Genomic DNA, 20,497 nt, shown 5'->3' with positions numbered 1-20,497 from the left:
CCGTGCCCGCGGGCAGGCCGTGGGTCAGCCAGCCGCCGCCTCTCGCCTATGGCCAGACGCGGGCTGGCGCGCTCCGGCAGCGTCCCCCCGCCGCACAGGCTGCGGGCTGATGAGGGGCATTGAAACGAGGGCTCATTTCCAGGCGCAGCTTTTTGTTGTTGGAAGAATGGGGCCGTCGCCTAGAGAACGTAGGAAGCATGGAGGATTAAAGCGGCCGAGCACAGGACCCTTCCCCTGCGATGCCCATCTCCCCACGAGCAGGGCAGCGGCGAGGTAGTGTGAATGACCCCACTGCCACAATAACCTCGGGCTGCACATGCCTCGCTGCAGAAACTGCTAATTGGGTGCGTTTCCAGATTACAACGCGCCACAGAGCAGCGCTTCGTGCCACAAACAAAGAAACAAACCTGCAGGGAACAGAGAAAGAGATGCCCGTGTAGCCCATAAACTACTCCTCAAACAAAACTGGCAGACAAAAAATAACTGCCTACAGAAAGTCTTGGGGTTTGGGTGCTTTAAAAAATCCTGTAGAAATTGTGATCAGGCCCAGGATGATCCTCCTACAGCCCGTGGGTTTGCCAGCTCCTGACCTTTGCTATTTTTCACCCTGCTTAACGCAAGCTCCTTGTGCAAGTGCACACTGGGATCGCTGAGGCCGAATCGTCACTGGGCTTCACAGAAATCGTAAAGCACGGGTGAATTTAAGGAAGCCTTGCACTGGGAGTGCTCCAAACTCCCTTAACCTTGAAATTTCACTGAATACCAAGGCTCAGTGTAGGTACAGCCATTTCAAAGCAAAGCAGCCTTCCCCCCTCCCTGGTCTGCTGGTGCTCATCTCCCCGACTCCTGACAATGGTGGTTAAGAAATAAAGCCACTGGTACCAAGCTGTTCCAAAGAGCTTGTTTGTGGTTTGTCAGGGAGAAAGGGCTGAGCAAACACCTTTCGTTTCAGTTTTCTTGATAGGTCTTACACGTAACGGACTCATACAGGGGATATTCGGGCTTTGTTCTCACAACCTATTGTAACAGGGGCCACTAAATCAAACAGTTGCTGCTACGACAAAAGCACTCAGAAAAATCTCAACCTCATCTTGAACCCTGAAGATTTTTATGGCTACTCCCTCACTAACCCCTCCCCAAAGCCACATTAAAGGATGTATTGTTTTCAAAGGTCACGGTAGGTTTCATACCACATTTTAATACAATGCAAATTCTACAGGAATATTATGATGTTACACACGAGTCACAGCAGACAGTGTGAGAAAGCAGAGGGACCTCCACTTGTCTGTGTGTTGTACGGCAAACAGTAAAAGCCGTGCACTTATTTCATAAAAGACTTACTTTTCCCATCAATGAGATGAGTACTCGGAATCATTTTTGAAACAAAATTCCCATGAATTTCTAAGAAGAAATACCTTAGATTCCTGTTGAAGCACTCGGCATTCAACTGTCTGGGCACGTCTGTACACAGGCACAGAAAATACAAGTACAGAAAACATTAAAATCCATGAATGAGCATATAAAATACAGAACAAATAAATTAAAGTGTCAGGACACGTGTTCGGTCTTCAGCAAGCCCCCGTCATCGCTCCCAGCGGTGCCACTCGTGCAAACAAGCTCTGCCACCAGGGCACTGCCTCTGCCGCTGCCTCCCGAGCGGGCCGGCGGCACGCCACCTTCGGGAGAGGAGCAGATGCTGGCGGAATCGCAGCCGATTCCCAGAGCCGCGAAAAGGCGCCGTACCCGCTGCTGTGCGTGCGGCTCAAACCCACAGCACGCGGCTGCCTGCGAGAGGTCCGCCTGGGGAGGCAGAGCTGGCGCCCGCACGGGCAGCGTGCTGTTTGGAGCACCGGTGCTATACCGTGGAGCAGAAACAAAGCCTACATTTTCTAGACTGAGGCAAGAAGTTAAGACAAAACCTGCACCAAAGATCCAAAGAAGAGAACGTGCTGGGATTTAGTTTGGCTGGGAAGGGAGAGGGAAGACAAAGAAAGCTGCAGTTTTCAGGAGTTCCAGTTCACGCAGCTGAACTCACTTTACAGCTCAGAAAACCTTCCACAGCCAAGAAGATTACAGGTGGCACCCAACACCGCAATTTATTAATAGGTTTAACATCTCTTCAACTACGTGTCCTTTCTTTGCTTCTTGATTAACTCGTCCGAGGACGCGACACCCGCAGCCCTGCTCAGGCGTGTTTAAACCTCAAGCTGCTCCGCAGCAGCTGCCTGGGGAGGGGCGCGGGGAGGGGAGCTCTCACACATGTGTTACTGAAAGCCTAACACAACCTCGCTCGCCTCTCACCTCTGCTGATGCCTCAAACACCAAGAGACGTGTTGAGACTCCTTTGCCCCTTATCTTTCCCCACGACTTCTTTCATGGTCGGCTTTTCGTTTCGGGAAAAACGTCCGGTTAAATTCAATACCGAGGAGCAACGGCCCCGTTACCGTGCCCTGCTGCCTCAAGCGCCCCGCCGGCACCGAGTGCTTCTGCTGGGGGTCTGCGAGCGACCAGCAGGGAAGGACGGCAGGCAGGGACCACGTCCTCGGGCTGGCCCCCGACCACCGCAGGGCGCACAAAGCCGGCGGAGCTGCTGCCCCTCCGGCCTGCGCCACGAGCCCGACCGGCACCAACCCTCTGCGAACTGGAACAAAAACGTTTGTGTGCCCGGCTGCGATAGAGGTTAATTTAAACGGACAAGCCTCCTAAAGCCTCGGGAAGAAAAAAAAAAGGGGGGGGGCGGAAAAAGAGGTGGCCTGCAACCTTCTCCTTTCTGCTGTAAAAAGGTGTTGTGCTACAGAGACACAAAGATCGGGCTCATTTCAAAAAGCACGACTGGAGTGTGGGAGACAAAAGTAGAGATGCTGCGACGGAGAAACGGCCAGCGCACCTCGGTTTGTTATCTGTCCCAGTAATTACATCCAACAGATGCAGGCTTATTCCATATTGATTTTGTTTCTGCAGGGGAAGGGTTCAATCAAAAGCAAACCCTCGTAAAAAAGTCAGGGAAAGCATCGCTCTCTGTTTTCGCACAGGTATAAATCACGGCGCGCAGCTGATGCCCCCGGCCGGCGACGGCTCACCACCGGCGCACCAAGGCTCGTCGCGGGGCGCCACGCGGGGCCCACACCGCACCGGGGTCCCCGTCCCACGCCTTTGTGCTGCGCATGAAAGGCAGCCCTGCAGAGGCTGCCGGTTTATGTGAGCCAGTTGTTTCACAAAGCCCGGGGAACAAAAGCTCGCTTCGCCCAAACGCGCCCCGCTAGCTAAGCAGAAGGGCACGCTGCAGCTGCTGCGGGGCGCGCAGCCCGTGTCCGCGCGGTTCCGGAGCCGCTCGGGGCTCAGCGGCCGGCTCCCACAGCGCTCGGCCTCCCCTGGATTTAAAAATCAGACCCGGGCACCGCCTCCTCGCCCCGTCCCGGCACCGCCACATGCTCCCCGTTAAGCTCCGGGTTAGACAGGTTTTTTTTAATCGATAAATTACAAAGCGGCACGGTTACAAAACCGGCTCCCCCGCCCCGGAACGTCTCCGCCGGAGCCGTTGGAGGCACGGAGCGGCGCGGCACCACGCAGAGCCCAGCTCGGGGGGCGGACGAGGAGCGAGGCGCTGCCTGCCCCGGCTGGGCCTCGGCACGGCCCCGAACAATGCCTGCCCCACCGAGCCCTGCCGGCGCGCGTCCTCCTGCAGCGCTCCCACCCCGGCCCAGCATCGCCCGGCGGCGGCTCTGCCCCGGCTTTAATCGCCGGGGAAAGCAGACAAGCGGGCTGTAACCTATCCGCCACCGGGTGCTGCTCCCAGGAGGGCCGGCGCTGCCCTATCGAGAGCCCGCACGACCCCGATGCCATCAGTAACCAACGACACCGAAAAACCTCCTCCGGCTGGCCGCACGGATGAGGAAGTCCGGGCGCTCGCGGCCGGGCCCCACAAACAGCCCCCTCGCTCTGCGCCTCCTCCCGGCCCGCAGCCGAGCCCCGCAGGCGGCCCCGCGCCGGGCACAACAAAGCCCCGCGGGCACCGGGCGGCCCCGCTCCCCCCGGCCCCGCTCCCCCGGCCCCGGCCCGGGCCCCGCGCTCGGGGCCCGCCCGCCCCGGATCCACCCCCCCCCCCCCCGTCCCCGGGACGCCCCCACCCCACCCCGGGCCGGGCCCAGGCCGTCGGCCCCGAACAAAGGCGCGGGGCGAGGCGTCCCCGCGGCCGGCCCGTGCCGCCCTCACCTTCCATGCAGGTCGAGTCCCGCTTCATCCCCCCGGCGCCGCGCTCCTCAGCGGGGCCGCCTCATGGCCGCGGCGCGGCCGGGCTGCTCGGCCCTCGCCCGCCGCCGCGGGCCGACCCTATGCTAACGAGCCGTGATGTCACCGCGGGGCTCGGCGGGCGGCCCCCGCGGACGGGCTGCGGGCAGGGGGCCGAGGGGAGCGGGGCCGGGGGCAGCGGGGCCGGGGGGCTGTGGGGAACGGGCCTGAGGGGAGCGGGGCCGGGGGCAGCGGGGCTGAGGGGAGCGGGGCGCGGCGCCGCCGCCTCCCCCCTCACGGAGCTCGGGGGAGCCGGTGGGGGCCTCGGGTCGCCCCAGCGCCGCGTCCCTCCCTTCGGGGCCCTGCCCGGTGCCCGCCGGCTGCTCCCACAGGCACCGCAGCGCCCGCTCCACCCGCGCCCTGCCCTCCGCCGCCCGCAGCCTCGCCGAGCGGCACCGCGTGCTGCTGCTGGTGGAGGACACACGTCCCGACCCACGCCACGCGCCAGCCCTCCGCCTCGGGCTTCGTGGCAGTTGCCAGAGCAGCAGCAGCGTGTCTGTGTCTGCTCCGGCGTCTCCCGTGGCCGTGCCCAGCACCGGGCGCTTTGGAAGAAAGCTGAAGGAGCTGCTGCGGGCGGTGTTGGCCGTCAGTGCCCCAGAGGAGCCCTTTGGCGAACCTCTGTTCGATGCGGATGCCCTAGGCCCATCCTGAGGTTTCTGCAGGGCTCCAGTAGTCGGCATCAGGCGTTCCAGTACTCTGCATCTCGCTGAGCTCCCAGCTGGCAAAGCAGCCTACACGCACTGCGTCCGTGTTACACCGAGGCGGGTGTCTGTGGTTCACATCTTCCACGTTTCGGTTTCACCCAGGGTCCAGTTTTTAGGTTGCAAGACCTAAATTTCCAGACCGTGTTGGTCACGTTAGACCCAGTCACTGTTGTTTCCCCCTGCCGTACAACGCCGCCACCTCTGCGCTCTGCCCAAGCCATCGCTGGTGCGCGGGAGCCCCCGGAGCTCAGCGCTGTAGGTCCGACCGCAGGGGAACGCGTCCCACTCCCTCCTCACTACTGCAGCACACGCTTGCGAAGTAACTTCTGGATGTAGCCATGCTGAGCACGCAGCCATACATACCATGCATCAGAATTCAGCTAAAAGCTTTAATGGATTTACTTAACAATTAAAGCGATATTCTAAAAAGGGATGCATTAGAAAAGAGGGAACGGCCAATGAGTCTCTCCAGATCCTTCCTGGATGTGCTGTTTCCTTCTCCTCAATCACAGCAGCGGGCTTTGCAGCCCAGCTCTGCTCGCCTGGCCCCGCAGTGGTCTGACACACGCCGTGTGTGTAGAGCAGAAGAGGTGTGTGCTGGTGACAAGGGTCAGTCAAACGATCAGAACTTAAAAATGTTATCTACAGTGCTTGTCAGTAAGCCTGCATTCACTTCTCTAATGAAAAGCAAATAATTTCAGCAGCGTTATTGCTTGAATGCAGTTAAAATTACACTAGCGCCATAGCTCCAAAAAGAAAACCTGCACTAGAATGGAAAACATTACATGACACATTGAGCGTTTCATCTTTACCCAATTTTTCTCTCACGTAAGAAGAAAATCCATGCTGCTTGTTCTCCTGAAGGCAGATTGTCTGCCTCCAAACTTGGTGGCAGCACAGGCCTGCGTAACAATAAATCTGTGACTGCTTTAGCTGTCAATCCCAGAACAGGCACCGGTGAGATCTCATCAGATATCACCTCACATTCATCTGCACCCTCACCCTTCTCCTGGGATGAACTCAGCCAAAATTGGCAGTTTCTGCCAATGCCAAATCCAGCTTGTCCTCGGGAAGCCTACACTGCTTCAGCTCAGAAGTCACAGTCTGCTTCTGTTCCTCATCCTGAGGGCTGCAGGGCTCAACTGCGCTCTGAAAAATGGCTGGCTTAGAATAAACAAGTCACAGAGGCAACAAAAGAGGTCATATTTCACTTGATCCCCAGCCTGAAATTTTATTGCTTTCTGGTGACATCCAGCAATGCAAATAACCCCGTGCGTGCAGCAGCAGGGCTCGGCAGCAGGCGCCGGCAGGCCGGGCAACCTGCTCTGGCTCAGCCCGTGGGGCCGGGTCCCCCCCAGCCACCAGCAGGGTTCTGCCCGCTCCCAGCCCAGGTTCTGTCCTGCTCCGAATTCGGGCAGAAGCAGGTGCACGGCGCAGCAGCAAGTTGCTGCAAAGCAGTCGTGCAGTGGGCCCGGTCCTCTGCTGTGCTCATGCTGTAAATCTGTGGAGCCGCTGTGTCAGTCCTTGACATGCTCTCCGGATTGACCTCTCTTTTTTCACTGCGGAGGTTACCAAAGCAGGGCTCGTGAGAGGAGCCTGTTATCCTGCACCCTCAGAGCACGGCCAAGGTAAGCCCATCCCCTGGCTGTGCTATTTACACAGCTGTTTGCAATTGTGCCTGCTCCAAAATCTCCACATTCTTTATCCTACGTGAGCGCTTTGCTCTGCTCCCGGCACCCCTCGGAGAAGTGTGACCAGAATGCGGAGCACTTATTTTGTAACACTGCGGTGTGATGTGGGCAGAGGGAGCTGAAATAAAGCGCCTTAATCTCGGGATAACAGGCCAACATGAAATGTTGCTCTCACAACTGCTGTTAGGATTGAAAACAGAGATCCAAAAAATAAAAAATAAAATAAAATAAAATCCAGAAACAACTGCAAGTATAGACAAAACGTGGTGCTGGGAAAAGGATAATTGGCCAGACAATCCAAATATTCCAAATTGCTCTAAACTCACTTATATTAAATACTCATGTCACGGTTTGTCCATAATAAATCCTTAAGGGCAGAAAATAATTGCAGAGATCTGGAACTGTTCTGTAAAATGAGAGCCCAAACTGTGAATGGGGCACAGGGCAGGAAAAGAAGACAAGAAAGATTAATTCTATTGTCTGAACCAAACAGCCTTAAAGCTACTTTGGTAAAAGGAAAAGTATTGTGGCTGGTTCTTACGTTATGCCTGTTATGTTGCCTGAATCAGCCAATTCCCAACCCAACCAAAAACAACCAAACAAAAAGACGCTATTGTAACTGACAGCTACCATTTCAGAAGCCTACCAGTTCACAACAGTAAAAGCCAAAAACACTGCCAACAACTCGACAAGTGACAACGCCGCCTGCACCAGATTTATTGTCCTGACACTACGGCCATAAGGGCCAGGCAGAGGAAGCAATAGGAGGACGCACCGAGATACCCGGGGTACCCTGTAAGGGACTTGGACGGAAGCAGAGCGAGCCGCCCCCGCCTCCACCAGGCGTCCTGCTCCTTTCCCCCATTCTCCAGTCCAGATACTCTGCACGAAGCGTATCGGAAAGGTTTGTACTTGAACGTAGCACTACGTGAGTGTGAAAGTCACAGGGAGCAATTCCTGATGCCATAAAAAAGGTAAACTGAACAAACGTACGAGTCAAAGCCTGTCAGCATGCATCTGCGTGGTGATCCTACCTGCTCGTGCTCGGCCTGTTACCAACATGGTCACTTGTCTGCAAGTGAAGACAGGAAAAAGCTGTGTTTAAAAACTAAAGTGGCTTTGTTTTGTTTTTACATGGCTAGTTTTTGTGCAAAACTATTGTTTGTGTGATTTGTTTTTGTTTTTACACAAACGGTGTATAGCCTCTCTCTCTTTTCAACAGAAACTTGTTCAGAAGCTATGCAAGGGGCTGCAAGAAATGATCACAAACATCGGTCTGACTTGCGAGAGGTCTCGGGATAACAGTTTAATAACAGATGCAGTAATTACCGCTCCTAGCATTTAACGCACCAGGAACATGGCATTAATTATTCCGCCGAAGACATTCACTTGGTGTACACAGACTTCAGAATTTTCCTCCTCTTTAATCGCTCATAGGTCGTTGTGCAAAGTGGATTTTTCTATCAGATTTCCAGTTTCATTTGTTTACATTTTCGTTTGCTCGGGCACTGAATTTGCCGTGCAGGTCCATTGAACGGGTTGCAAGAAGCGTTTCATTGCATCTTGCTCGATGGGTGACAAATAGCGGAGGCTGTGAGACAGAGGAAGAAGCTGGGGGGAGGTTAAGGGCTCCTTAGAGAGGCCACCTTCAGAGGAAAAAGGGAAAACAAATGGGACTGTAGGAATGAGAAGTATATGGCTTTACTGCCTTAGTGGGCAAGTACAAGAAAAGAGAATTGCAAAGGAAAAAGCTTTACATTTCTATGAGCAGGCAATCGAGCTCCTTTCTAAACCCTTAGCAGAAAGAGCTCCTCTCCGCACAGGATGACTTCATCCCCTGCCCAGACGCCGGCATTCTGCAACACTCAGCGAGCCCGGCCGGTCCCACGGCCTCAGAGCATTCCAGAAAGCCTTCGGGAGCCGTGGAGCGGGGTCCTTGTCACCGGCCGCAGGCCCCGCACCGCCCCGGCACTGCGTCGGAGCCGCTCCTGGCACCAGCGGCTTTCCTTCCCGGCACCGAGCCCCCAGGGCACAGGGGGGGTGCAGCCACACGGCTCTGCCACGGCACAGGGCACCCCGAGGACTGGCACACACCTCGGCCGCGAGTGCACGCACAAGTTAGCAGAAATCTCTTCATCCAAAACCAAAATGGGTCCGTGCCTGGACAGCAACTGCAGATGTTGGCCAGGAGACGGGAAGAGAGGGGAGGCGTTGGGGTCAGAGGGCGAAGGGAGCTTCCGAGGAGGAGGCAGGAGATCTGCCAGGCACTTCGGTGGAAACGTGACAAGCCAAAAGATTTCTGCAGGCCTGGTTACAGGATCACTGGTATTTTTAATAACAATAACAGCAGCAGGCTGACAGTTTGCCATTAGAACCACCAGTATCACAGTCCTGATCAGTGCTTCCAAGCAGCCAGCTCAGTGGATGAGAGGTGCCTCGTATCCGGGCACTGCCATGGCAAACAACAGTGAGAGGGCATTTCCCCAAACGGCAGCAAAATGAAGGGGGAAAATGCTCCACAGCTAAAGCTGCAGATCCTGACCCTGCACCAAACACATTTTTATGACCACAGTCGCTAATTAGCTGTTTGAGATCACCAGGAGTGTGGCACAAATGCTCCCTGTGCACTGCTCCGTGCCTCCTGCGCATCGCTGGCAGGCGCTCGGGGCCCCGAGCAGCGCGGCAGCCAGAGCAGAGAGGCTGATCTGCAGGAATGTGTGACACGAGGGCGATGCTGAGCAGCAAGGCACGAGCTGCATGTGCCGTAAGCAGGGCTGCTGCCAAGCAGAGATAACTGCTTGCACTCTGCTGAAAGGAAAAACGGCCGCAGTTTGTAATCCTTGGGATTTACAACGAGTTTTAAAAATGCATTATTCCCAAGCCTTACCACCCACTGCGGTGAGGCAGGGCCCTGTCCTCGCCCTCCCCCGGGAGCATCCCGCAGGGACACAACCACACGCCGCACGCCGCCGCCTTGCCCCAGCTCTGCGGGAGGAGGCCCACGTTCGCTGCATGCCTGGAACCCGCTGCTGCGCTGCGCTGCTGGGCCCTCGCCTTGCGTGGGTGGTGCTGCCAGGCCGGTGGCTGGACAGGAGGGGGCAGCAGCCTGCAGCATCCTGCAGCACCCCGCAGCACCCTGCAGCACCCTGCAGCACCCCACAGCATCCCGCAGCACCCCGCAGCACCCTGCAGCACCCCACAGCATCCCGCAGCAGCCTGCAGCATCCCGCAGCACCCTGCAGCACCCTGCAGCACCCCACAGCATCCCGCAGCAGGACCGCAGCACCCTTCTCTATGTTTTTGAAGAGAAAGAAAAGCTGAACAGCTTTTCCTTCTAGAATTTACAACAATGGGAATAAAGCTATGGAATAAAAGTTCGCTATACCTGACAGTACCCACAGACCTTCCTTTTGTTCCCAGGTAAGTAGCCAAGAACGCATCAAATCAGAGAACAGCATTTTCCACTGAAAAAAAGAACATCGTCAGAACTCCCAGGTTCTGTTCTTAACTGCCAACACCTCCTCAGGCTGAAGACTGGATGATTTACCACTGCTGATGTACCTCACTTGAGCCACCTATAAACCACCATTATTTCATGAGATCATATGAAGTTTAGACGAAACCGCAAAACGTCAAAATCCATGGAAACTGCGATTATTAGAAATAAAAGACAACTTCAGCAAAGAGAAGACGACACTGGACAGCAGGGCAGGAACGTTCCCATACTGACAAAACGGACCAGTGCGAGTTCCGCTTCATTCCTAGAGGGACTCTAGCCGGGAAGGAAGGCCAACCGGGACAGCAGACGTGGCACTGGGATGTACCCGGCGCTGTTACACCAGGGTGAGGGGTCAATGGCAAGCCCAGCTGGCTGGGAACACGATTTTCCATGGGCTCTGAATCCTTGAGGGCTTTCATTGTCTAGCCCTACGCATCCAGTCCAAAGCTTTATCTGCAGCTCCTTGAGAAATGCTTTCATCATTTCAGGTTTCTGCTTATGGCAGCTGCTGGAAAAACACTCCCATAAACTGTAAAGGTTGTTCCTCCTGAAAAGTCGAACCCTTGCTTGTACAGCAGGTAGTGGCATTTCAACATGACACTGCAGAGGAGGACAGTACTCGGGAAGGTAAATCTTCTGTTCTGCTCTGTCCTCTGGAGCAGCCTGGAAATGTAGGGTATTTCTGCATCGCTGCCCCCCGCCTCCGAGTAACATTGCTCTCTCTTTTGCATAGTGCAAGAGCCAGGTCCTGAAAAAATAACTGCTACCTGCCCATCTTCCGTCTGCTAAATGTGATCCCAGCCCTTCCCTTCCAATAATACAGACCCTCAGTCTTCATGTAATCCATACCAGCAGCTCCTAGGCCCTGGATACCACCCACCCCAGACAGCACGAGGTCCCCAATTAAGATGTACGTGACTGCAAATAAAAGCCAATCTTACTAGATTAACACTAGTAAAAAAATCTTCTCTCCATTCGTGAAGCTGCACAGGGCAAACTGTTCCCATGCCTATTACTGCTGCGCAGCAGGACTGCCGCGGAGCGGGGACTGCTCCTCTGGGTGTGAAGGCTGAATCAAACACGCAGTCTTTAAGACAATTCGATTTTCAAAGAAACTACACTAAACACTTCTTTCATGTGTTATCAAATTATGTTAAAGCAAACCTCATAATTTAGATCATTCCATTGGTCAGCTCCTATTTGTTTTCCCTGCACCCTCATTTTTGCTCCAGATCTGTCACATTACATTAACACCTTTCCTACTCACCGCCTACAGAAATAACAGCCTTCGACATGCCTGCACAATCCATTTGTCCTGCTCTAATTACTTTTTGACATAGCCTCTTTTGCTGTTATCTTGCCTTTTCTGACCTCTGTCTGTATTAAAGCCATTTAAAACAATCTTTAAAGTCCGTATCTATTGCGATGTGTCTTACACGATGCTACTGGAGCATCAGGCAGTAACATTTGGTAAATCCAATATTAAAATCTACTGTAATAGGACGATGTACTCGAGGAGGAAAGCTACTACACATGGGTAGCAGCTACAACTGGCAGTAAATAAAACAAATCCCCAGGACTGCAACACATTTTGGGGATGAAATTCCTGTAGTCATGAAACTGTTCTACGTGGCGAGAGAGTTCAAAGATAAATGGGGTCTTCTGCAGACTGAGGGAATTCCCATAACTGCACAAATGAGAAGGAAAGCAGGAGGAACTGGGAAAAGCGATCACCTTGCACCCAGGAAAAACAACAACAACAACCCACAGCCACCAAAGAAATTGAGTAGACAGGAAGAGGACTAGGGCAGGATACACCAACAAGGGCAAGTTCGGAAGGAACTGACAAATTGCACTCTTCTCCAAACCCAGGAAAAATAAATAAATAAATAAAGGGAATCTTTAAAACCAATATTCCTCTGTTTTCAGCAAGCCCATTCAGAAGTGTGCCCTCCTTTGCTTTTGCAGCCGACTGACACTGAGGACGAGCCTCTCATTGCCAGCTACCTGACGGGCTCAAGCAGCAGCAGATCTGCTCTGTGCCAGGTACCTGCTCGGAGGCGAGAACTTGCTCCACATGGTGGGACTCTGGGGATCAGGCTGACCCCTGGACACATATGCTTCCCGATACTGCCCTTAACTACATCTTCACACGCTATTTTCCATGTGATCCAGCCTCGTGCCACCTTAATTGGTAGCTGGTCAATACTTGCCTCCCATTAGAAGACCCTTCAGAAGCCTACATCTGCGCTGGTTCAGTTACGGGGTCATTTTTCGGTTCACACGAAGTCTGCTCGTCTAGGTATAGCCAGTACGGACCCAGCGCAGCTCTGCTGGGAAAGCAGAGCTCTACATTTTGTCTTCCAGATGACAGCGCTGTAAAGCTGACACAGGAGAACACCCAAGTCATTTAAAATACATGAAATGTAATGTAACAGTGCTCTGGTTTGTCACAGCCGTCCAAGAGATTTTATTTCTTTGAATTCCTCCAACTTTGTCCTCAGGACATTAAGAGCCCCTGAATATTGTGGCATGTTCCTCCCAAGATACTTCACTGCAAACATTTTAATTTTCCCCTCTTTCTTTGCTGTCAGCAGCCCTGCCCACAAAAGCCCGTCTCACCGCGGCATCTGTACCTAAAGGGGACGCGCGTACCCGGGACCGGACCAGCCTGCTACTGCTCTGCTGACGGCATTCCTTTTTGTACAGCTCTCCAATCTCTGCACGCAGCGGGATCGCTCGACAGGCGCTGGAAGAGGCAGGAAGGTGCTGAGCTGAGCAGGATTAGCAGCTCTGCTGGGACGTGCTGCGTGGTGGCAAGGGGCGGTTTCCTTTGGGAGACCAGCACTGCCACACGTTATTTTCGCACGATGCAGAGACGCCCTTCGTGCTGGTAGCAGTTTGGGGTTTGTACAGCAGCGATGTTCTTCCTCTCTCATTTTCCCCCACGTATTTCATAACAACTTTTTTATATATTATATATATATTTATATAAAGCTGCTTGAGCAGACCTGGGACATCAGTCATCCAAACGATTATAACCATAAACGACCGTGCCCTCGCTGACATTTGTGTTCACCGTGTCTCTGCCACCCACGCGCGGCCCAGCAGCGCCGCCATAAAGCCGCTGATCTCAGCCCAGCCAGCCCCATGCGACCCCGACCAGGTCGCAGGCGGTGGCCAAAGCAGATGCAGAGGAAACAACAAATTACAACTATTAATTTTTTTGTTCTTTCCTGAAGTAGAACTTAGATTTATTTTAGAGAAAGACATTTAAGCATAAAATAATTCTCCACATCCGAGTCCTTTTGGCAGGCCAGCAGAGGTTTCATTTGTCCTCTGAAATTCAGTGCTGGCAGCAAAGTAAGCCAAGTGGCTTGTTCCTTACCCACTTTGTCATCGTTACGAGGGTTTCTTGGCCTCTGCATTTCTTCTCAGAGCAACCGCAGATGTTTTGGGGGCATTTGTGAATTCAGGACGCATAGAAGTGGCTTCAATTTTTCATTTGTCCTTTTCAGCTGGCAATCCTACCCAACGCCCTGGGTTCCCCAGCAGTTTCCACCACCTGCAGCATTCTCCCACTGCCGTCACCTCCTGACTCTGCTTTCCGTGCCCGCGTCCCCCCGGGATTGGGCGTTCCCCTCCCAGCCCACGGGCCCCAAGCACCCAGGCCCCGTCCGAGCGGCAGAAACGAGCGGTGTTTGCCGCCCGGGGCAGCCAGCAGCGTGCTGGAACCAAGGCACCTACTTCAACCCGTAACGCAGGTCACCCAGCAGGTGCTGCCCGGCCTGCCCTCGGCTGACGGGCTGACTCCTCGCACTCTCACAGCCATAACAGCTTCACGCAGTGCCAGGTGCCGGGCTGAGAGCTGGTCGGTGACATGGTCCGTACAGGCTCGGCCCACTCCTCAAAGGCAACCGGGAAGTCCTACATCGCCTTCCATCAAGGCCCTGAATAACGTGGAAACCATCTTCTTCAACCAGGAGAACAGGAGCCCGAGTCGATGCTGCGCTGGAGCACAGCTGATGGAGCAGCTTTTTGGTAATGCTGAGCTTGTACGACATCTAATAGCTGGTGCGGGTTAATGCCTCTGTTAATTACTGAAGCAATATTCGTATCTAAGATGAAAAGCAACAGACTGCCAGAGCTGGAACCAGGACCAGAGGGATTTCCACCTGCTATGCTTTGCAGGTTAAGAGGCTCGCTCCTCTACAAGCCAAGGAACAAAACCATCTCTTCCAGGTTCAGAAGCGGCTGCCTGACAGGAATTAGCAACCTTAATTAAGGTGTGCTGAACTGCTCTCTGAGGATACCTACCACAGCAAAGTGATAATTTCCTAACGGATGCTTCTAACTACCCACCGAAGGAGCCCGCCTTCCCCCGCGACCGCCGGGGAGCTGGTCTGCCCCCGTCCAAAACCTCACGAAGCCCACTACTGCTATTCAGGTGTTACTAGCTTTGTTGTGCTGGGAATACAAAATGGCAGATTACATAAAGGGAACGGGGCTGAGAGGAGCCGGTGGTGTCGCAGCACGGCCGTGCCGAGCCTGGTGCGGGGCTGCAGCAGGCGCCAGCATGGCCCCGACCCCGGCCAGCACCACGCAGCGCCGCGGCGCGGAGCCAGAATGTGAGAGTCAGGTTGGGAACTGGAGTGGTCTGCCCCAGCAACTATTCCTGGATTTCCAAGTTAGATTTCTGAAATTCCAATTGTGTTTATAGACAGATTTCTTTCCAGGTTGCTCGCCTATTTGTTTTTTAAAAGTTGTAACAGAAAAAAAACGCCTTAGTGTTTGTGGTATGTACCTTGAAATCAAGGCAAATAAAGAACCTCCTAGTGCTTACCACAAGGCACCTTATCAGCGGAAATACAGGGCGATTTGTGCTGCGTTTTGGTGACTTTGCAGCACACCCACTACAGAAAATCAGCCTGTGCTACTCGCAGGAGACATTCTCTGAACGTTCATGTTCACAGATCTGAACACAGCAAGGGTGCCACACCATGTGCAGGAGCAGCCTAAACCACAGCTAGCAAGTTCCTACCCCAAACGTAGCAAATTTAGCAAACTGTGCCACACCACATCCATAAGAGCAACTCCAAGATCTTAGAAAGAGGCAGCACTAGAATTAAAACCCAGTCAGTATTTGGTTAAATACATAATATAAGAGTTAGGCCTGTTAGCTCTATAGATCCAAACACCGCTCAACAAAACAGAACGTAAATACCTACAGGGCAGTGACTCTATTATTTAAAGCAAAGGAGATCGCCATCTTTTTCTGTGTGAATGAATTGCCTTCTCAGACACAGGTCTTGCTGAAATCCAATTACATTACTGCACATTATTTGTAAGAAAACATAAACGTTTTTCTCGTGCCCTTGGACAGAAATCACAGCAGAAACCCCGCACCTACAGTTTAATGTATGTTATTATGCGGAATATGAAGTACTCTCATCTGGTACCCCACACCGACTAAATCTGAAAACTTTTTCTTGCGCATACTATCTGCAAGTCCGGTGAGAAGCCGCTTTCTGCAGTGGCAGGACTACCAAGCTCCCGGTGACAGCGTAACACGGTGTCCTGCTGAGATCCCAGAATAGCAATGCCTTAAAAGGCAGCGATGCTGAGATCACAAGGAAAAGAGAATTAGGGCACAGCTGTGGAGTTCTGTAGGCTAAAACATAGACTCAATATGTCAGAGAAAATTAAATCACAGAGCTACATGTAATTTCTGGTCTCGTTTATAACTTGGCTGTAGCTGTGCAGAATTTGTACTTGGGTCATACGTGTGCACTGCTGTGCTTCTGCACGCAGAAACAGAAAGCGGAATTAATTTTAAAAGGAAAAAAAAAATCACATGCAAACAATGATGCAAGGCCCTTTGTTTGAGATGATGTGTACATGCTAGTGCCATGCAGTGTTACAGCCAGACGTCTAAGCGGCTCTGGAGGACAAACAGAGAAGCCCCGGCCCCACTGGTGCAGCAAGGCGAAGCTCACAGCCTTACACGCAGCACCCAACCCAGAAGAGCTCCACCAGCGCGACCCAGACTGAAAGGCCTACGTTTTCCTGGGGTTGTCGGATGTGTGAGAGACCCCTCCTCAAAAACGAAGGCACCGATACTCAAACCAAACTTTTACAGAGGGTTTTTTCCCCTGAGGAGAGGCGGTTTGCTTACACCCATCAGAACAGCGTCTCCGCACACATTTGCCGGTGTTCAGTCATGCTGGGAGCCAGCAGCAGCCCCCGCCTGGCGCTCGGTACCTGCAGGTTTCAGCCCGTCACCCTCTGCCCACACCCGCTGCCCCCGTCTGCCTTCGACCAACATTGCGGGATGCCAGGCCCGTGACCACAGCGTGCGGGCTGCGTGCTGTGCCGGGAGGTCGCGCGCTGCGCAGCGTCCGTCCGTCCGCCCATCCGTCTGTCTGTCCTTCCCCACCTGCAGCCGGGCTGGCTGGAGCCCCGCACTGCTGTGCCAAGGGCCAGGGGCTCTGGTGCAGCCCCAGGAGGCGGCTGCGTGACCGGGCGCCACCGGACAAGCAGCCTCAGGCTGGCCCCGAAGGGCTCTAGGGGCCAAGGGCAGATAGGAGAAGACAAGACGGAGCGGGACCTGATGCTGGCACCAGGGGCACGAGAGCGAGCTTTCCTAAATAGCATGTACTTGAGCATTAACGTGATAAAGAACAGCAAGAAAGCAGAGGTAGGGAGCTGCACGTAATTATGGCTTTGTTCAGCTAAGTGTATTTCCTGTGGAGCTTACAAAGCACAACCGTACGCAAGTCTGCGGATCCGTTGGTATCAGCTATCCTTGTCCCTAAAGAGGTGAATTACAAATCTGATCTGTGCAGGGAGTTGCAGGACTGTAAGGCTGTGCTTGGCTGCGGGCAGAGCTGCGGCCCAGCAGCGCGGCGGAGGCGATTCCCACGAGGGCAGCCCGTGAAGAGCTCTCACCAGGGAGGGCAGCTCGGCCGGGAGAGGCCAGCCCAGGGCGCGGGCTCGCGGGGCAGCACCAGCCGGGGATGGCTCTCGCTCCAGCCACCCATCCGCATCGCGCCCGGCCGGCCATGCACGGACGTGGCGCTGCCTGGGGACGGGCAGGGGCCCTCGTGGCCGTCCCGGGACAGTCAGAGAGCCGGGGAGGCAGGGGACGGGCACTCAATCTGCAGCGATAGCGGTGGGAAGGCCATTTTGGGCACTGCTCCTGGGCTAACAGAGCGGTCCCCGAGCACACACGGTGCTCACAAGGGTACGTGCACACACCACACGGCGATTAATAGAGAAAACGTAAAGCTAAGATTTGAAGAACGCCTGAGAGTAATTGTTTTCCTCAGCAGAACTAAACGTTGCCTGCCTTAAAACACAGCCTGGTTCATACGCGTGCCGCGCCTTTCACAGGTACCTCACAGATGCAGAAAGCACTCCCTCAAATGGGGGTGCAGAGCGAGGGGACGAACGCTCTCCGGACAGTCCCGAGGGCCGGTGGCAGCCCCGTGCCGCCCCGCTCCCTGCTCGCGCTCCCAGAGCCACCAGCCTTGCAGCGAGGCTGGCGCCAGCTGCGCTGCTCAGAGCTCTGCGTTGTGACCCACTTTCCTGCAGTATTTCTGCATAGCGACAGAGGTCCTAGCAGGACAAGTATAACTTTGCGGCTCACAGGATTCTCCATTTCCTATTGCTCCCACTGCAAGAATGCATTTAACATTCCCACACACGCACGCAGGACGGTGTTACATACACGCGCATGTAAAACGCGCAGACCCCAGGAAGGGGAGGAATTAGAACAACAAGGTTCCCTTCTCATCCGCAGGAAATTCTCCTGAAGTAGTTCCAGGGCCGTGGGAGCTCCTCCAGGAACATCCGAGGGACCCTCGGTAGCTGCCGGAGGACGCCCGGCTGCTGCCTCCCGTTAAAGGGCTTCGCCCCTTCCCTGCAGCTGGTTCGAGCACCGGTACAACCCCGAATCAGCCCTGCATGCCCACCTCAGCCAGAGGCCAGACTGCGTACACTGAACTGCCCGTAGACCGGTGGGCCTGCAGGACACCTAGCCAAAGCTTTGACAACGTGAGGAAATTCTTTCTCCCTCCCTAAGCCTTGCCCGGCGCACCTCCTGCCTGCCCTATTTCCCACCCGTCCAGTCCCTGCAGAACGGCAGTGCAGCCACTGCAGATGCACGTGGAGCTCTGATGGCACCTCTTTTTTTTTATATATATACATATAGGTGAAGCATCTCTACGTCCCCTGTTCTGAAATTTTGTGCTGAAACTCTAACAAGCCAAAAATCTCTTCAATGGGAAATGTCACAAACAGAGGATTATGACTTCAGCTACAGAATAAGCAGCGGGAGCAGATGGAACTCTTCAGAAACAATGATTCCATTTTCATGCAAATTTCCTTAGTAGTTAAAAAAAGACGAAGAAGAAAAAAACCACCAAGATATGAGAATGGTTTCTAAATGGAAGGTTTTTGAATGATGCAAAAAGCAAAGGGCTGGTAGTTCGCCATGATCCCAAGCATTTTTGCAGCAGCTAGGGAAGAAAAAAAAAAAAAAAACACAACAAATGTGACAAACTAAAAACAGATTCTGAACCTCCTCAGAGCCGTGATAAGAGAAATGGAAAATAGAGAGAAAGTATATTTGAGTTTTTATGATTTCCAACGTCATTATACGCTTTGTGATAATGCACACTTCAGAGCTAATTCTTATGCTCTTTAAGAGCACAGACTTCATTCATGAAGCAGCATGACAAAAATTCTTTATCCACTTGATGACTACAGAAGGTGACAGCCACCGAGAAAAAGACAGCCACAGGGACACAGTCAGAGTGCTAACCTGCAGCGCTCCTCTCTTTGAGTACAAGTGCTCCCCTGATTACAGGAATACAGACATGCATTTTTCATAGCTGAACTGTGGAAACTGAGCCAACTCTTTTGTTATTAATACTGGCAGCATACCCTAAAAAACAAATACATGCACAGTTAGCAGAACCCGTTCCTGGCTCCTTCCACTGACTTGTTATTTAGTTTTGGTCTTATTCCTTTGTATTTTCCTCTTGTTTACTTCTCAAGTGAGCAGATTCGAGCTACTCCCTGACTCTCCAACGTTGTGAGGAAAACTGACTTTGCACAGCACCCAGCGTAGCGGTGCGGTACCACGCTCTGTGTACAGAACACATTCTAATGGCAGTGCTTCGGACGGCTGATGTAATTCCCCTCGTAAAGGCTGCTTTTCTTTTAACTGAGGTTTCACAGGAGAGAGGAAACTGCACGCACAGAGAGGCAAGAAGGAAACCCAGGGCTCTTTGTCGGGGATTCACCGGGACAAGCCCCGAGGCCGCGCGCGGTCCCGCACGGCGGCCGGATTCCAGCAGTGGCAGGGCAGCCCCACGAGCCTGCCGGCTGCCGGCGATTCCTCCAGTTTTCAGCCCCAAATCCGAGGGGCCTTCCCGATGCGGGCTTCCCCATGGCTGCTCCTCAGGCTTTGTAGTGAGTCTTCGTCAATTTCTATCAGTTTTAGCAAACAATTGCTATCTCCCTCAGTTTCAGGCCGATGTTTTTGATTTTTTCCCTCCTTTTTCATGCAAAAGAGGTATCAAGTTAGCCCTAAATATGACTGTTAGAAGTAGTAGAGGCCTCTGACCGCGTGGGTAATACCAAGAGTACTTCTGCTTAATCCCATCCTACCTACGCTTCTGCCTTTCATCATGCCACTGGCCAAATCTTTCCACTTTGAATTTGCTCTCAAATCAATCTATTCCCTTCCTCATTGATGCAGACGGATTTAAGTATTGACAGCCACCAAAAGGACCAAGCACATACAAAATATCTCATAAAACGGGCTCAGCAAGGTTTCTTTTCAAGCTTTTACCCGCTTACTTCTTAGCAGATGGATGAACGAGTAGAAACATTTTCCTCAGTTAATCCCTCTTTGACCCAAATTAACTTTTGTCCAAACTATTTTCTTAAATAGTTTGATTTACAGTCTCGCCTGACTGAACGAGACCATAGACACGTTTCGATTACCCCAGAAGAGGAACAGAGGTGGAGAGGGGTAAGAAGACAGCCCCGCTGGCCTGACTCGCGGGTCACGCAGCGGGCGGGTGGAAGAGGTAAGGCCATACAACGCGGGTCTCGACTCCAGGATCTGCTCACCAGGTCAGAACGGTTTTTGGCTTTGCACAACTTAACTTACTCTCATCAGCAGTGAGGCCAAGGAAGAGCAACGACCATGAACTTGAGCCATGCTGCCAAGAGGGAGGCACCTCCGCTCCCTGCTGAGCAGCCCCAAGTCCAGCAGCTCACAGCCCCCAGCTTCAGGAGCTACA

General features: G+C 53.5%; 1 protein-coding gene across 4 annotated transcripts in view; it reads right to left on the bottom strand.

The window, feature by feature from the left end:
• Nucleotides 1-20,497, bottom strand: part of NR6A1 (nuclear receptor subfamily 6 group A member 1) — an 81,514-nt gene that overhangs the window by 20,384 nt on the left and 40,633 nt on the right. The window contains exon 1 of one of the 4 annotated variants that reach the window (XM_050714647.1): nt 4,213-4,325. The exons of the other annotated variants lie outside the window; for them this stretch is intronic. Coding sequence (XP_050570604.1) covers nt 4,213-4,240 — 28 coding nt within the window. The 5' untranslated portion in view covers nt 4,241-4,325. Of the gene's footprint in view, nt 1-4,212; nt 4,326-20,497 lie in introns of those variants that run through there. 4 annotated transcript variants of the gene reach the window in all.

The sequence above is a fragment of the Cygnus atratus genome, chromosome 19, assembly GCF_013377495.2.
Source record: "Cygnus atratus isolate AKBS03 ecotype Queensland, Australia chromosome 19, CAtr_DNAZoo_HiC_assembly, whole genome shotgun sequence".
Classification (NCBI taxonomy): Eukaryota; Metazoa; Chordata; class Aves; order Anseriformes; family Anatidae; genus Cygnus; species Cygnus atratus.
This window is presented reverse-complemented; position numbering and strand designations above follow the sequence as displayed.